General features: G+C 44.8%; 2 protein-coding genes across 4 annotated transcripts in view; one reads left to right on the forward strand and one right to left on the reverse strand.

Moving 5' to 3' along the window:
* The window catches only part of rnls (renalase, FAD-dependent amine oxidase), a 136227-nt gene extending 123302 nt beyond the window's left edge, over positions 1-12925 (reverse strand). The window contains exons 1-3 of the mRNA XM_080205497.1: positions 12692-12925; positions 8849-8954; positions 1958-2103 (exon numbers count right to left, since the gene is read on the reverse strand). Of these exons, the coding sequence (XP_080061623.1) occupies positions 1958-2103; positions 8849-8954; positions 12692-12851 (412 nt within the window). The 5' untranslated portion in view covers positions 12852-12925. The remainder of the gene's footprint in view (positions 1-1957; positions 2104-8848; positions 8955-12691) is intronic.
* lipf (lipase, gastric) overlaps positions 12670-15098 on the forward strand; it is a 70532-nt gene continuing 68103 nt past the window's right edge. Inside the window, exon 1 of one of the 3 annotated variants that reach the window (XM_080205490.1) lies at positions 12670-12755. In XM_080205490.1, coding sequence (XP_080061616.1) covers positions 12739-12755 — 17 coding nt within the window. In that variant the 5' untranslated portion in view covers positions 12670-12738. The remainder of the gene's footprint in view (positions 12756-15098) is intronic. The other 2 variants (XM_080205491.1, XM_080205494.1) reach the window with 2 other exon arrangements.

The following is a 15098-nucleotide window of genomic DNA, read 5'->3' on the forward strand; positions in this document are numbered from 1 at the left end:
AATAATTGAAGCCATCTTCTTTTCATGGGACTTCCCCTATTTGTACTTCTCTCTGATCCAGGGCCAGCACACAACGGCTCAACCATTTTCAAACTCCTCTTTCCAGTTTTTCCACGACCTCACTCTTCTGACTTCACAGCAAATTCAGAAGTAAAATAAGGACACTTTAAAAAATGAAAAATGCTCTGCACGCAAGCATATATATTGCTTTTTAAAATGTAATGAAGAGTGCTCAGTTTGGGCGGGACAACGTAGCCATTTTAGCGCATTAATCGCTGGCTTCACAATTTAGCAAATTATTTTCCAACTTAAAAACATTGAAAGTAGAAGCAGGAATAGGCCATTCAGCCCTTCAAGGCTGCTCCACCGTTCATTTTGATCGTGGTTGATCATCGAAATCAATATCCTGATCCCCCAACACCACCTCCGCACCCCCCCGCCCCCCCAAATATCCCTTTAGCCCAAGAGCTATATCTAATCTCTTTTTGAAATTAACTACTTTCTATGTTAGTGAATTCCACACATTCACCATTCTCTGAGTAAAGAAATTCCTCCTCACCTCAGTTCTAAAAGATAATCTCCTTATCCTCAAACTGTCACCCCCTAGTCCTGGATTTACCCACCCTGGGGAACATTCTTTCTGAATCTACCCTGTCTAACCCTGTTAGAATTTTAAGTTTCAACGAGATCATCTCTCACTCTTCTAAACTCCAATGAAAACAATCCTAACTGACTTAGTTTATCCTCATATGACAGACCTGTCATCCCAGGAATCAGCCTGGTAAACCTTCGCTGTACTCACTCTATAGCAAGGATATCCTTCCTCAGATAAGGACATCAAAACTGCACACAATACTCCAGGTACGGCCTTACCTATGCCCTGTAGAATTGCAGGAAAATGTCTCTATCCCTATACTCAAATCCTGGCGCAATGAAGGCCAACATGACATTTGCCTTCTTTACTTTCTGCTGTACCTGTGCGTTTACTTTTAGTGACTGATGCACAAGAATACCAAGGTCTCACTGAGTATCTACTTCTCTCAATTTACACCTATTCGAAAAATAATCTACCTTTCTGCTATTGCTACTATAACCTCACATTTATCCATAATATACTGCATCTATGCCCTCTCACTCAGTCCATCTAAATCACGCTGAAGCATCTCTGCATCCTCCTCACAGCTCACTCTCCCACCCAACTTTGTAGCACCTGCAAATTTGGAAGTAATATCTTTAATTTCCTCTGCCAAATCATTATTATATAAATGTGAACAGTTGGGGTCCGAGCACGGATCCCTGCAGTCCACCACTAGTCACTGCCTGCCACTGGAAAAAGACCTATTTATGCCAACTCTTTGTTTCCTATCTGCTAACCAGTTTTCTATCCATCTCAATACACTACTCGCAATCCTATGCACTTTAACTTTACATGTTATTTTGCTACGTGAGAGCTTGTCAAAAGACTTCTGAGAGCCTAAATAAACCACATCCACCAGTTCTCCTTGGTCAACTCTACTAGTTACATCCTCAAAGAATTTCAGTAGATTTGTCGAGCATGATTTCCAGTTTGTAAATCTATGCTGACTTTGTCTGATTATATCACTGCCTTCCAAATGCTGAGTTATGAAATCCTTGATAATGAACTCTAGCAACTTCCCCAGTACCGATGTTAGGGTCACTGGTCTATAGTTCTCTGTTTCTCTTTCTGAATAGTGGGCTTACATTATCTGAAAATTACTCCAACCTCTTCATGAATAGCTGTGCGGTATTGATACAGACACGGTCATCTGGAATCCCCTTGGGCACAGTAAGGGCAGAAATTGGGGCGTCAGTAATCAAGAGCAAAGGAACGCCCTGAGCTATTTCAAAACATCCAACACTCGGCCAACCGAGTGACTTTAGCAAATTAAGAAATGGGTGAGTTAGCAAAATGGGCACGTATTTCACAATCCAGTACCTGAGTCTATGAGGTAATGTTTGACAAGAGAGGAAATCCCTTGTGGTGCCACGTAGTTAGAGATTCCTTTATCCTTTTGTACCAATCCCTCCACAGGACTGAGCAATGGTGTTAAAATGCCACGTGATAGCAATTCTTCATAGAAACTGCAACAAAAAAGACACAGTGCCAACCGGTTAAATACTGTGAGTGCGTACAATTTTCATTTGTGCGTTAGACCGATTTGGCTGACAGCTAGAGGTCACCCCGAACTAAAGCAATAAATCACTTGTCTTATCCACTACCAATGTGCCTGTTCCATGGTGCAGTGTGACTTGTTTCCACCCCTACCTCACACCCCCACAGCTCATGGAGCCCGCATCCTTGATTCTGTCACCTCTACTCCTCATGTCTCGTCTGTCTCTCAGACAAGCTTTCGGTCTCCATAAACACCACACCCTTCTCAGATTGCCCTTTCCCATCCCCTTCTCACCCACCCACACCCCTAACCATTCTTGCTGACCATGACTTCTCTGTGCCCCACTCACTGTATTTCAAATCTTCACCCTGGGTTCTCAAAGCTCTCATTCCACTTTGTGGGGATGATTTTACCAGCCGGCTGTGCCGCCTGTGAGCCACACGCTGTCACCTGGCCCTGTTTCCTCTCAATCCTATTACCAGGGCCGGCACAGCCGTTACCGACCTCCTGGTCACTTCCCCTATCGACAGCGTGAGGTCTCGCTGGTGGGAATCACTCATGGTCCCTACCAGCGGGAACCAAGTACCATGACCATGCCGGAGTGGGGGGGGGGAGTCAGAGGCCATTGAAGCCCCCAAGTGGTCGGGGGCATGGCAGGGCAGTGCTCATTGGGCACCACAGCTGTACCAGGGGTAGTGTGAAGTGGGTGGGGCCTGAGTACGGTTGGGGTTATGACAAGGGTATATAAGGGGGAGGTGTTCTGAAGGGGGGGGGGCATGCAGGAGGCAAATAGAGGGTGAATGGCAAAAGCGGGAGACTGGCAAATGGGGACAGTTCAACTAAGGGGTGGGCCGTACATGGGGGGGCTAAGGAGGGAGGGATGGGATGGACTGCATACGGGTAAGGACGGTGACTCACCGGGAGCGTCTCCATGTCACCGATGATTGGTGGGGGGAGGGGGAGTCTGATGCCCCACAGGAAGAGGAGTGGCAGGAGGTTTCCCAGTGCACTGAGAGATCGCGGCATCCTGCACAATGGCAACCAAGCACTCTGAAGCCAGCTTCACCGGCATGCATAGGTCCCCACCCTCACCCCACCCCCACCCAGGGTAAAGTTAACAACTGTTCCCTCCCTCCCACCCCAATCACCACCCCTTCTGCAGGGCTCCCTCCCTCCCATCCTGCTGCCAATCGCCCCACCAGCAGAGTTCACTTCCATCCCCTGCTGATCGCCCCCTCCCCCCCCAGCAGAGCTCAGGAAATTGATTTCACCGGCAAAACAGTGCCGATACAATGTGGGGAGGTGAAAAACCAAGCCTCTCCCGCCCGACTTTTCCACCTCGCCTCGCCAAAAGTTGAGCAGCCTGAAGTGCCTTTCCAAATTTTTTGATAAGACTGCGCCCCATATCTCCACTCTTCTTTTCAATTCTCCAATTCGAGCCCTCTGTGCATTTCCCCGTCCTCTGCTGTAGAATCAGTGGCAGCAAACTCATTGACTTTCACAAAGATCCTTCTGCCTTTGGAAAAAACATTCTTAAAACTCAGAAAGTGGAGACTTCCAGGCTAAACCCCAGGGCCAAGGTTTCTGACCAGGTTTTTGGGCGTTGCTCCTAACCCTCAAACTGTGGCTCAGTGTGCGTTTGCTTGTTAATATGTCTCCGGGTGATAGATTGTGTTTTCTAAGTAAATAATTAGCCGTAGAGGTGTTATAAAAATGCAGGTTGCTACTCCAACAGGAATGTCTACTTTTCATAAATCGACAGCTGACATGCGTGTAGAATAGAAAGCAGGACAAATTGAAATTATAAAACTTCTCTTTGCTTCCAGTATTTCTTTAACTCTTATCATTAACTCTTTTTATAGACTTTCGTTCTTAATTTAACAGGGGCAGAACATGTTTACATATCACAAAACAAAATCAAACTAAGAATTTTATCTAGTTTGTCAGTCATGCTTGGAACTGAAGCCTTTTGAAACATGTCTTATCTTAATATAGTTCCAAGTGCTGTGACGTAACTGAACCCAATCAGTCTTGCAAGTAAAGCAAAGGGCAATTACGTTGATTTCCCATGTGAAGGAAGAGGTGTAAGGAATGATCTGATGGGCTAGGACTTTCAAACCCATGAATGGATACCTGAGGGCATGGAGATAGAGAGACTAAATCTGGAACATTGCGTACAGATACATCAGGCAATGTAGCCCAATAGAGTGGAGGATCAAGGGTCATGAAGGCCAAATGTTGATCAGTTGACAGGATGTGGGTGTGCAGCAACTTGGCACTGAATCCACTCAAGAAACGGTAGATACTATAATGGGAGGAATAATGTTGACAAAGTAAGCATGCAGGTACAGCAGGCAGTGAAGAAGTCAAAGGGTATGTTGGCCTTCATAGCCAGAGGATTTGAGAATAGAAATAGAGATGCTTTGCTGCAGTTGTAAGGGTATTGGTGAGGCAACACCTGGAGTATTGTGCATAGTTTTGGTGTCCGTATCTGAGGAAAGATGTCCTTGTTATAGAGGGAGTACAGCAAAGGTTTACCAGGCTGATTCCTGGAATACCAGGTCTGCCACATAAGTCAGTTGGGATTATATTCATTGGAGCTTAGAAGAGAGGGAGAGGATCTCATAGAAACTTATAAAATTCTAACAGGGTTAGACAGGGTAGATTCAGAAAGAATGTTCCCAACGGTGGAGGGAGTCCAGAACGAGGGATCATAGTTTGAGCATAAGGGGTAAACCTTTTAGAACTGAGGTGAAGAGAAATTTCTTCACCCACAGAATGGGGAATGTGGGAAATTCATTACCACAGAAAGCAGTTGAGACCAAAACGTTGTGTGATTTCAAGAAGAAATTAGACACAGGTCATGAGCTAAAGGAATCAAGGGATATGGGGGTAAGGGGGGAATCAGGATATTGAATTTGATATCAGCCATGATCAAAATGAATGGCAGAGCAGGCTCGAAGGGCTGAATGTCTTACTTTTGGCTCTACTTTTCATGTTTCTATTCTGGAATATCAAATAGGCTGAAGGGTCTTTTTTTTCATCAAAACCTATTCTGGGTGACAGAGGATTGTGAATACCACCCAATGTCAAACATAACGAGGTGGCAGGGTGGAACAGTGCTTAGGACTGCTGCTGCCGAGTTCGATTCCGGCCTTGGGTCACTGTCTGTGCGGAGTCTGCATGTTCTCCCTGTGTCTGCATGGGTTTCCTCCGGGTGCTCCGGTTTCCTCCCACAGTCCAAAGATGTGCGGATTAGGTGGATTGTTCATGTTAAATTTCCTCTTAGTGTTAATGGCCATGGTAAATGCTCAGGGTTATGGAGATAGGGCAGGGATTGGACCTGGGTAAGATGTTATTTCAGAGAGTCGGTGCTGACTCAACAGTTCTACATTGTAGGGATTCTATTGTTCTATAATCTTACAACCTAAAAGTTAGACCGCACTTAGAATATAGTGTTCAATTCTGGTTGCCACTTTACCAGAAGGACGTGGAGACTTTGGAGAGGGTACAGAAAAGATTTACCAGGATGTTGCCTGGTATGGAGGGCGTTAGCTATGAGGAGAGGTTGAAGAAACTTGGTTTGTTCTCGCTGGAATGATGGAGGTTGAGGGGTGACCTGATAGAAGTCTACAAGGTTATGAGGGGCATGGACAGGGTGGATAGTCAGAAGCTTTTTCCCAGGGTGGAAGAGTCAATTACCAGGGGGCACAGGTTTAAGGTGCGAGGGGTAAAGTTTAAAGGAGATGTACGAGGCAAGTTTTTTTTTTATACAGAACTCATTGCCAGGGGAGGTAGTGGAAGCAGATATGGTAGTGACTTTTAAGGGATGTCTTGACAAATACATGAATAGGATGGGAATAGAGGGATATGGTCCCCGGAAGGGTAGGGGGTTTTAGCTCAGTAGGGCAGCGTGGTCGGTGTAGGCTTGGAGGGCCGAAGGGCCTGTTCCTGTGCTGTAATTTTCTTTGTTGTTTGCTCAATAATTAGTAGGGATGAAAATGCAAAAATAGTAGACTGAAAGAGACTTTAGTTTAATTGTTATTCTCTGATGCTGCACTACCATGTATGCAGAACTGTCAGAGGAAGAAATCTGTTCAAATGCATAATTTACATTTGAATTAAGCTTAAAACGCAACCTCCAAAGTTGAACATAAAACATTCAAAGGCTTACATTAAGATCTTGTCAAACAAATTCTCATCACTGCTCAGTTAACTCCCAGCTTAGTCATGATAGAAATGTCCCATGAAAACTGTGGAAAAGAGACTAAGAGGGATGGGAAACGTTCTTTGTTGCTTTCCTGAACCATTTATCTCAAAGTAACCCAGATAAGAGACTTAATTAGATTACAAAATGGTGTGGCATAAGTCAACTGTTCTCTTTTAATATGAATTTATTTTTAAATTCCATTCCGGGATTAGTTCGTCACTGGTCCACCGCCAATGAAGGTAACCTCCCTCCACTTTATTCCTTCCCGCGTCTGACCCCAGTCTACCCAAGCCAACATGGCAGCAGGTAAGTTGCTTCCAGGTCCTTGAGTCACTCCTCCCTACAGTGGTGCACACAGTGACTGGGAACTCTGAAGGGCAGGCCTGTCCCCACCATTGCTCTTGAGACTACTGCTCCACTGTACCAGGGTGATAAATGCCACCTTCCTCCCTACTGCCAATAAGCCATTCCAAGAACACAGGAACAGGAGGAGGCCACTCAGACCCTTCAGCCAGTTCTGCCATTCAACTGGATGATGACTGATCCGTACCTCAATTCCATTTGCCCACTTTTTCTCCAACTATATATCCATCTCAGTCTTAAAAATTCCATTTGATCCCCAGCACCTCTATAGAAGCATCGAATCCCTACGGTGCAGAAAGAGGCCATTTGGCCCATTGATCCTGCACCAACAACAATCCCACTCAGGCTCTATTCCTATAACTCTTGTGTGTTAATCCTAACACTAAGGGGCAATTTAGCATGGCCAATCAACCTAAGTCGCACATCTTTGGCATGTGGGAGGAAACCAGAGCACCCAGAGGAAACCCACGCAGTCACGGGGAGAACATGCAAACTCCACACAGACAGTTACCCAAGGGCGGAATTGAACCTAGGTCCCTGGTGCTGAGAGGCAGCAGGGCTCACCACTGGTCTACTATGCTGTCCTTTTCAGCAGGGAAGGTTCCAGATTTCCTTTTTTTTAAATGTGAAAAAATGCTTCCTGATGTCACTCCCAAACAACAAAGCTTTAATTTTAAGATTATGATGATGCCATACAGTTTTTAATTGACTCTGCTCTTTTATTCAACTCACGGTATGTGCGTGCTTCCAAAGGGTGTAGTAAATAGGTCTTTTATATGAGAAAATGCTTATGAAAAAAGGGTTGGTAAATACATGATAGAAATCATGAGGGAATACATTTGTGTGTGAAACTACTGCAGCAAAAATGACTCACTCCACTGCTCTCTCTTCCAACAAAATAGGTTTGCTTAGCCCTTGTTTACGTAAACTATGCAGACTTCAAGGAGTGTACTAAATCATTATAGGCTGCTGTAATTTGTCAGATTGTGGGCACTTTTAGACTTTTTGTCTTGTCCCCAGAGAAAAATTGGTCGAGTTTAATAAGGCCGCTGCTTAAATTTAGCAACAAGTAGGAAGCGGTGGTGCAGTGGTATTGTCACTGGACTGGCAACCCGAAGGCCCAGAATTATGGAATTATAAGATCCCTGCAATGCAGAAAGGGAGCCTGTCGGCCCATCGACTCTGCACCTATTCTCCATCAGAGCAGCTTTCCCAGGCCTTCTCCCCGTAAGCCCACGTATTTACCTAATTCCCCTAACTTACACATCTTTGGAGACTAAGGGACAATTTAGCATGGCCAATCTGCCTAATCTGCACACCTTTGGACTGTGGGAGGAAATCTGAGCACCTGGGTGGCACGGTGGTTAGCACTGCTGCCCCATAGCACCAGGAACCCGTATTTGATTCCTGGCTTGGGGCACTTCTGTGTGAAGTTTGCATGTTTTCCTCGTGTCTGCACGTGTTTCCTCCGGGCGCTCCGGTTTTCTCCCACAGTCTGAAAGACATGCTGGTTAGCTGCATTGACCTGAACAGGTGCCGGATTGTGGCGACTAGGGGAATTTCACATTAACTTCATTGCAGTGTTAAGCCTTAATTGTGACTAATAAATAAATTTGAAACATTTAGTTTTAACTTTGCAGGAAGCCCACGCAGACACAGGGAGAAGATGCAAACTCCACACAGTCACCCAAGGCCGCAATTGAACCTGGGTCCCTGGCGCTGCGAGACAGCAGCGCCAACTGTGCTGCCTGGGATATATGTTCTGGGGAGACTCATGCTTAAACACCACCAGGCACCAGGAAACTTGATGTGGAATTGAAAGTCTAATGATGACCATGAAACCATTGTCGATTGTTATTAAAACCTTCTAGTTCACCAATGTCCTTCAATGAAGGAATTATGCCATCCTTACCTGGTCTGGCCTACATGTGACTCCAGAGCCACAGCAATATGATTGATTCTGAAGTGCTTAGTAATCCACTCGGTTCAACAAGTAAATAGGGACAGGCAACAAATGGTGACACAGCACTCACATCCCACGAGTGAAATTTCAAACATTCTTAATAGTCATAAATCAAAATTGCAACTTATTTATCTGGTATGATATTGAATCATCAACATTAAGAACCTTTTCAAATACCTCTGATGCTTTTCTGCATAATATGGAGTGACAGAAATGTATTGTGCTCCCAGGTCAGCCGTGCAGTTTGGGTCGTGGGGACTTCTGCTGGTGCTCATTCTTCCACCTTAAAGCAAAAACATGTTGGTTTTTAACATCCTCATTGCCTGTGATTTGCAGAATCTTACATTCTTAGAACACTTGCACCTTGAGCTCGGGAAAATACAAATTCAGGCATCGAGAAATCACTGAATTCTGGTACTATCAACTTGGAGAGCATTTCTTTAATGTTAATATTACTATTACTACAGTAGTCTGATCTACAATTTTATCTTATTAGAATGACTGAGTTTGTAATACAATACAGAGAGGCAGCAGAGAAGGAGCTATCCTGTAGACTATTTTGACTCAGGTAGTAATAAAGATGACTACATTTTGCTGACATGACAAGAAATCATTTTTGATAAACTTTAAGTGATTCTAGATTCAACACTAATTAAGTGTTCTTTAAAGGGAAGGACTGAAGTTTCACATTCTATAGACAGATTGTGCACCAAACAGAGATAGAAACACAGGGCCAATGACTTTATTTGTTCAACTCAGTCCTGCAAGACCCAATTTACCTGTTTTTGAATCTCTGCTCCAACATACTGCCTACTATTCCTTCATTCACCACTGCCTTGTGGGCTTATTGCAGGAGAGAAGACTCATGATCAAGTGATGAAGTGAAAATGGTCAACAGCTTCAAGTTTCTGGGTGTCCAGATCACCAACAACTTGTCCTGGTCCCTCCATGCTGACTCTACAGTTAAGAAAGCCCATTAAATGCCTCTACATTCTCAATTCATTAAGGAAATTTGACATGTCAGCTATGACTCTCACCAACTTTTACAGATGCACCACAGAAAGCATCCTTTCCAGGTGTATTATAATTTGGTATGGCTCCTACTCTGACCAAGATCACAAGAAACTTCACGCAAACAAACCTCCCATCTATTGACTCTGTCTACACTTCCTGCTGTCTTGGAAAATCAACCAGCATATTCAAGGACCCCATGCACCCTGGACATACTCTCTTCCGCCTTCTTCTTTCGAGAAAAAGATATAAAAGTCTGAGAACACATACCAACCGACTCAAGAACAGTTTCTTAACTACTGCCATCAGACTTTTGAATGAATCTACCATATATTAGGCTGATGTTTCTCTATACCCAAGCTATGGCTGTAAAACTACATTCTGCACTCTCTCCTTTCCTTCTTCCCTATGTACTCTATGAATGGTATGCTTTGTCTGTATAGCATGCAAGAAACAATACCTTTCATTATATGCCAATACATGTGACAATAATAAATCAAAATCAAATCAAAGACAACGAGAGTAGGGATATCCTGGAATCCTCATCGTCAATAGAATCAGTCTAGGATGGCCATTGGGATAACCCTATCCCTACAATTCTCCTAACTCAGTGCATGACTGAAGCTGGGAGACAGAGCAAACGTGACAACAGTGGGGAACAGTGAAGATCTGCAAGTTGGCCAGAGATGAGCAGGAAACATGCAGGAGGATCTCTGACATGGATATGGAGACAACAGCTGAGCAAGTGGCTTATTCACCAGACGTTGCTCAGCACTGGGATCATTTTGACAGAAATATGAAAAACGCATTTGAAAATCAAAACAAAAATCACTTCCAAAAGTTCCACAATGTCACCAATACAGGATCTCGTTGCGGTGACAATGAGAGCTGACTTTCTACATCTAAACATTCAAACAAACCCCACTGTGCCCACCCTCCTAAGTGAATGTAAAGGATCCCATGGTGCTGTTTCCGAGAAGTGATGGAATATTGTCCCTGGTGGGGTGGCCAATTTTGTCTCTCAACCAACAACACAAAAACAGATTATCATCATCTTTTCATTGCTCCTGGTGGGATCTTGCTGTGTGCAAAGTGACTGCTGCATTTCTTACATTACAACAGTGACTGCATTACAAATACAACTCCATTGTAAAGTGCTTTAGGACAGCCCGAGGTTGTGGAAGGCGCTTTATAAATGTGGTCCTGACTTCCTTTTTTTATGCTCAAGTACTAGGCTTGACGATTAGGTTCACGTCTCAAACATTAACTTGGCTTTGTGCTGACTCAAACCTTTCTGCACTTTCAGTTATTGTTCCATTATTGTATTACCTTATGTTGAACAATTAAAAGTTGCTTTACCACCGCTTTCCTTGCCACAGGGATTTATCTCGCCATCGAGGGGAGCAGTAAAGGAGGCCTGAGCTAGTGTTGAATGAGTGTGAATTAATCCACAATTAATAGGGGTCTATGGAAGACATTAGAATTGCAAAGATTGCAAAAAAACACTTATGAAAGTTAGTGCAGTGTAACCTTAAACTACACTATGAATCTCTGCCAGGAATCAATGGGCATGCAGTCCAGTTAGGTGCAGCACGTTACACCATATGCTCTCCCTCAGGGTAATTTCATCGAATCCCTACTGTACAGAAAGCAGCAATTTGGCCCATCGAGTCTGTACTAACCACAATTCTACTCAGGCCCTATTCATGTAACCTCACATATTTATCCTGTCAATCCTCCTAACACGAGGGGCAATTTAGCATGGCAATCAACCTAACCCGCACATCTTTGGACTGTGGGAGGAAACCGGAGCACCCGGAGGAAACCCACGCAGACAAGGGGAGAACGTGTAAACTCCACACAGACAGTGACTGGTGCCAGAATTGAACCTGGGTCCCCTGGTGCTGTGAGGCAGCAGTGGTAACAACTGTGCCACCATTCCGCCCTACTGACATTTCATAAAACTGCCAATATCTGTCTTCCTGTAACTTGTAAGAAAATTGCTTTGCAACAAGTTTCCAAAGTTTAAGTTTATTTATTATTGTCGCAAGCAAGCTTATATTAACACTGCAATGAAGTTACTGTGGAAAACCACAAGTTACCACACTCTGGTATCTGTTTGGGTACACTAAGGGAGAATTTAGCATGGCCAATGCATCTAACCAGCACGCCTTTCAGACTATGGGAGGAAGGCAATGCACATGGAGGAAACTGACGCAAACATGGGGCGATCACACAGACTGTGCTCAGAAAATGATCTAAGCTGGAAATCAAACCCAGGTCCCTGAGGCTGTGAGGTAGCAGTGCTAACCACTGTGCTACTCACAGTTCAGTGTTTTGGGGATCTGATTTTCACTATGTGAAGTTTAGAGGTACCTAATTCTAACAGAGTTCTCTCAGTGTCCCTCAACCAATACCACAAAAACCAGTTATTATATAGATTATATCCCAACAGGCCTACGTTGACGTTCAGTCTCCAAATGGGCCTCCTCCCTTATCTGGTCATTGCACACCAATTAGCTGCTGCTTTTGCCTATTCAGCTACAGGAACCGTGTTGCAGATGGGATTCACTGGCTGTGAAATGCTCTGAGTTGCTAGACCAATGCAAGTTCTTTCTGCCCAAACATGTGTCAGAATGAGGTCAAAAAGAAAGAGGCTATTCAGCCTATCGAGCATGTGCCAGCCCTTTAAAACCATCATGCCAATTTTCAATCTTTCTGACAGTAATATGAAAATCAATGACTACACTGCCTGAGTGACAGCCAGGGCATGCACTAGGAGAGCAGTTAAGATCAAACTGAATCTGAGCTGCTGATTTGAAGTCTGTAATGAGATTAGAATGAGATTTGCTCCCTTCCTGTGTGTGTTTCAGAGGGTGAGGATCTGACCCCTGGCGGCCAGCCGGGGAAACTGCAGCTGGAAAGTCCCCTATTGAAATGAGGCCCCGCCCACACGAATGTATCCATTGCCGGCGGGTCACGTGTTCCTGGGCTCGCTTCCGCACTGACCTGCTCCTCTGGCCTTGTCCCACACAGCTATCCTCAGCCTGTTCTCCATGTCTCTGCGGAGCAGGTAAGCGGACAGGCTGCCAGTCACACCCGCGCCCACAACCAGCACCCGAGCCATAGCGTTTCCAGGCCTGCCGCAGCCGGCCTCGCCAGCTCTCATGGATCCTTCCCCCGCCCCACTGCGCAGAGCTGACACTGTCCGAGCGAATCTTTACCCGGGATTACTCAGACATTCACACCCAGGAAGTAACATCCCACACCCCAGCACTCAGGGATTACTGACAGATCACACCCCAGCACCCAGGAATTAAAGATATATCACACCCCAGCACCCAGGAATTAAAGATATATCACACCCCAGCACCCAGGAATTAAAGATATATCATACCTTGGCACCCAGACATATCACAGCCCAGCACCCAGGAATTAAAGACATATCCCAGCACCCAAGAATTAAAGATATATCATACCTTGGCACCCAGACATATATCCCACCACCCAGGAGATAATATCACTCCCCTGAACCCAGGAATTAAAAACATATCACACCCCAGCACCTTGACACATCAGTCCAAAGATGTGCAAGTGAAGTTGATTGGCCATGGTAAATTATCCTTTAGGGGCACTAGCAGGTTAAATACATGGGGTTACGGGGATAGAGCCTGGGTGGGATTGTTGTCGATGCAGGCTTGATGGGCCAAATGGCCTCCTTCCACACTGTTGGGATTTTGTGATTCACACCCCAGCACTGAAAAATTAAAGACATCACACCCCAGCATCCAGGAGTACTGACACATCACATTCCAGCACTCAGGAATTAAAGGCACATGGGGAGATGATGGGACTGTCACTGGACTAGTACTCCAGAGCAGTGGTGGCAGTGTAAGGACTCAGGGGCCATATACAGCCCATCTGGGTTCTGAGCATGACCCACAAGACATTTTGTTGACTTTTACTCCTGCACAAATTTGCCACATTCCATTGATTTCAGTCTGTGTGGTTTTTCTTCTGGAATAACTGAAGTGACACACATATAAAACAAGGTCACGTGAAGTGAGATCATAGAGTCATAAAGTTCTACAGCATAGAAAGAGGCCCTTTGGCCCATTGAGTCTGCACCAGCCATCAAGTACCTTTCTATTCTAATCCAATTTTCCAACACTTGGCTATGGCATTTCAAGTGCTTCTTAAATGACGTGAGGGTTCCTGTCACTATCACCCTTTCAGGCAGTGAGTTCCAGATTCCCACCAGCCTCTCATATAAATCACCTGCTCCCTAACTTAAATCTGTGCCCCCTGGTTATTGACTTCTCTGCTAAGGGGAAAATTTTCTTCCCATCCACCCTTTCTGTGCCCCTCATAATTTTATACACTTCATTCAGGTCCCCCTCGACCTTCTCTGCTCTAGGGAAAACAACCCCAACCTACCCAGCCTCTGTTATTGCTGAAATGCTCCAGCCCAGGCAGCATCCTGGTAAATCTCCTTTGCACCTCTCTAGTGCAATTGCATCCTTCTTATCATGTGGTGACCAGAACTGCTTACATTATTCCAGCTGTGGCCTAACCAACGTTTTACACAGTTCCATCATAACCTCACTGCTCTTATATTCTCGGTTAATAAAGGCACGTATCCCATATATGCCTTCTTAATCATCTATCTACCTGTCCTGCTGTCTTCAGAGATCAATGAATGTGCACACCAAGGTCTCTCTGATCCCGTACTTGCGAGAGTCTGACCATTTATTGTGTATTCCCTTGTCTTATTAGTCGTCCCCAAAATGCTTTACCTTACATTTTCCAGGTTAAATTCCATTTGCCACTGTTTTGCCCAATTAACTAGCCTGCCTCTATCATCTTGTAATCTAAGGCCCTGCTCCTCACTATTTACCACATCACTAAATTCTGTGTCATCTGTGAACTTTGTTATCATGCCTCCTACGTTCACATCCAGATCATTAATGTACACTACAAATAACAAGGGACCACTCCCTGCGGGACACCACTAAACGCAGACTCCCAGTCAAATATTCAACCTTCGAACATCACCACTGCATCCTGCCACCAAACCAATTTTGGACCCAGTTTGCTAAATTCCCTGGATCCCATAGGGTCTTACCTTCTTCATCAGCCTCCCATGTGGGACCTTGTCAAAGCCTTACTGAAGTCCACGTAGACTACATTAATTTCACTGCCCTCATCTACACACCTAGTCACGTCCTCAAAAAAATTAATCACATTAAAAGGACATGATGTCCTTTTGACAAAACCATGCTGACTACCCTTGATTAATCCGTGCCTCTCCAAATAGAGATTAATTCTGTCCCTCAGAATTTTTTCCAATAGTTTCCCTGCCATTGAAGTTAGGCTCACTGGCGTGTCATTACTTGGTTTTTCAATACTTCCCTTG

This window comes from Carcharhinus amblyrhynchos, chromosome 17 (assembly GCF_965287045.1).
Source record: "Carcharhinus amblyrhynchos chromosome 17, sCarAmb.v2.hapA, whole genome shotgun sequence".
Taxonomy (NCBI): domain Eukaryota; kingdom Metazoa; phylum Chordata; class Chondrichthyes; order Carcharhiniformes; family Carcharhinidae; genus Carcharhinus; species Carcharhinus amblyrhynchos.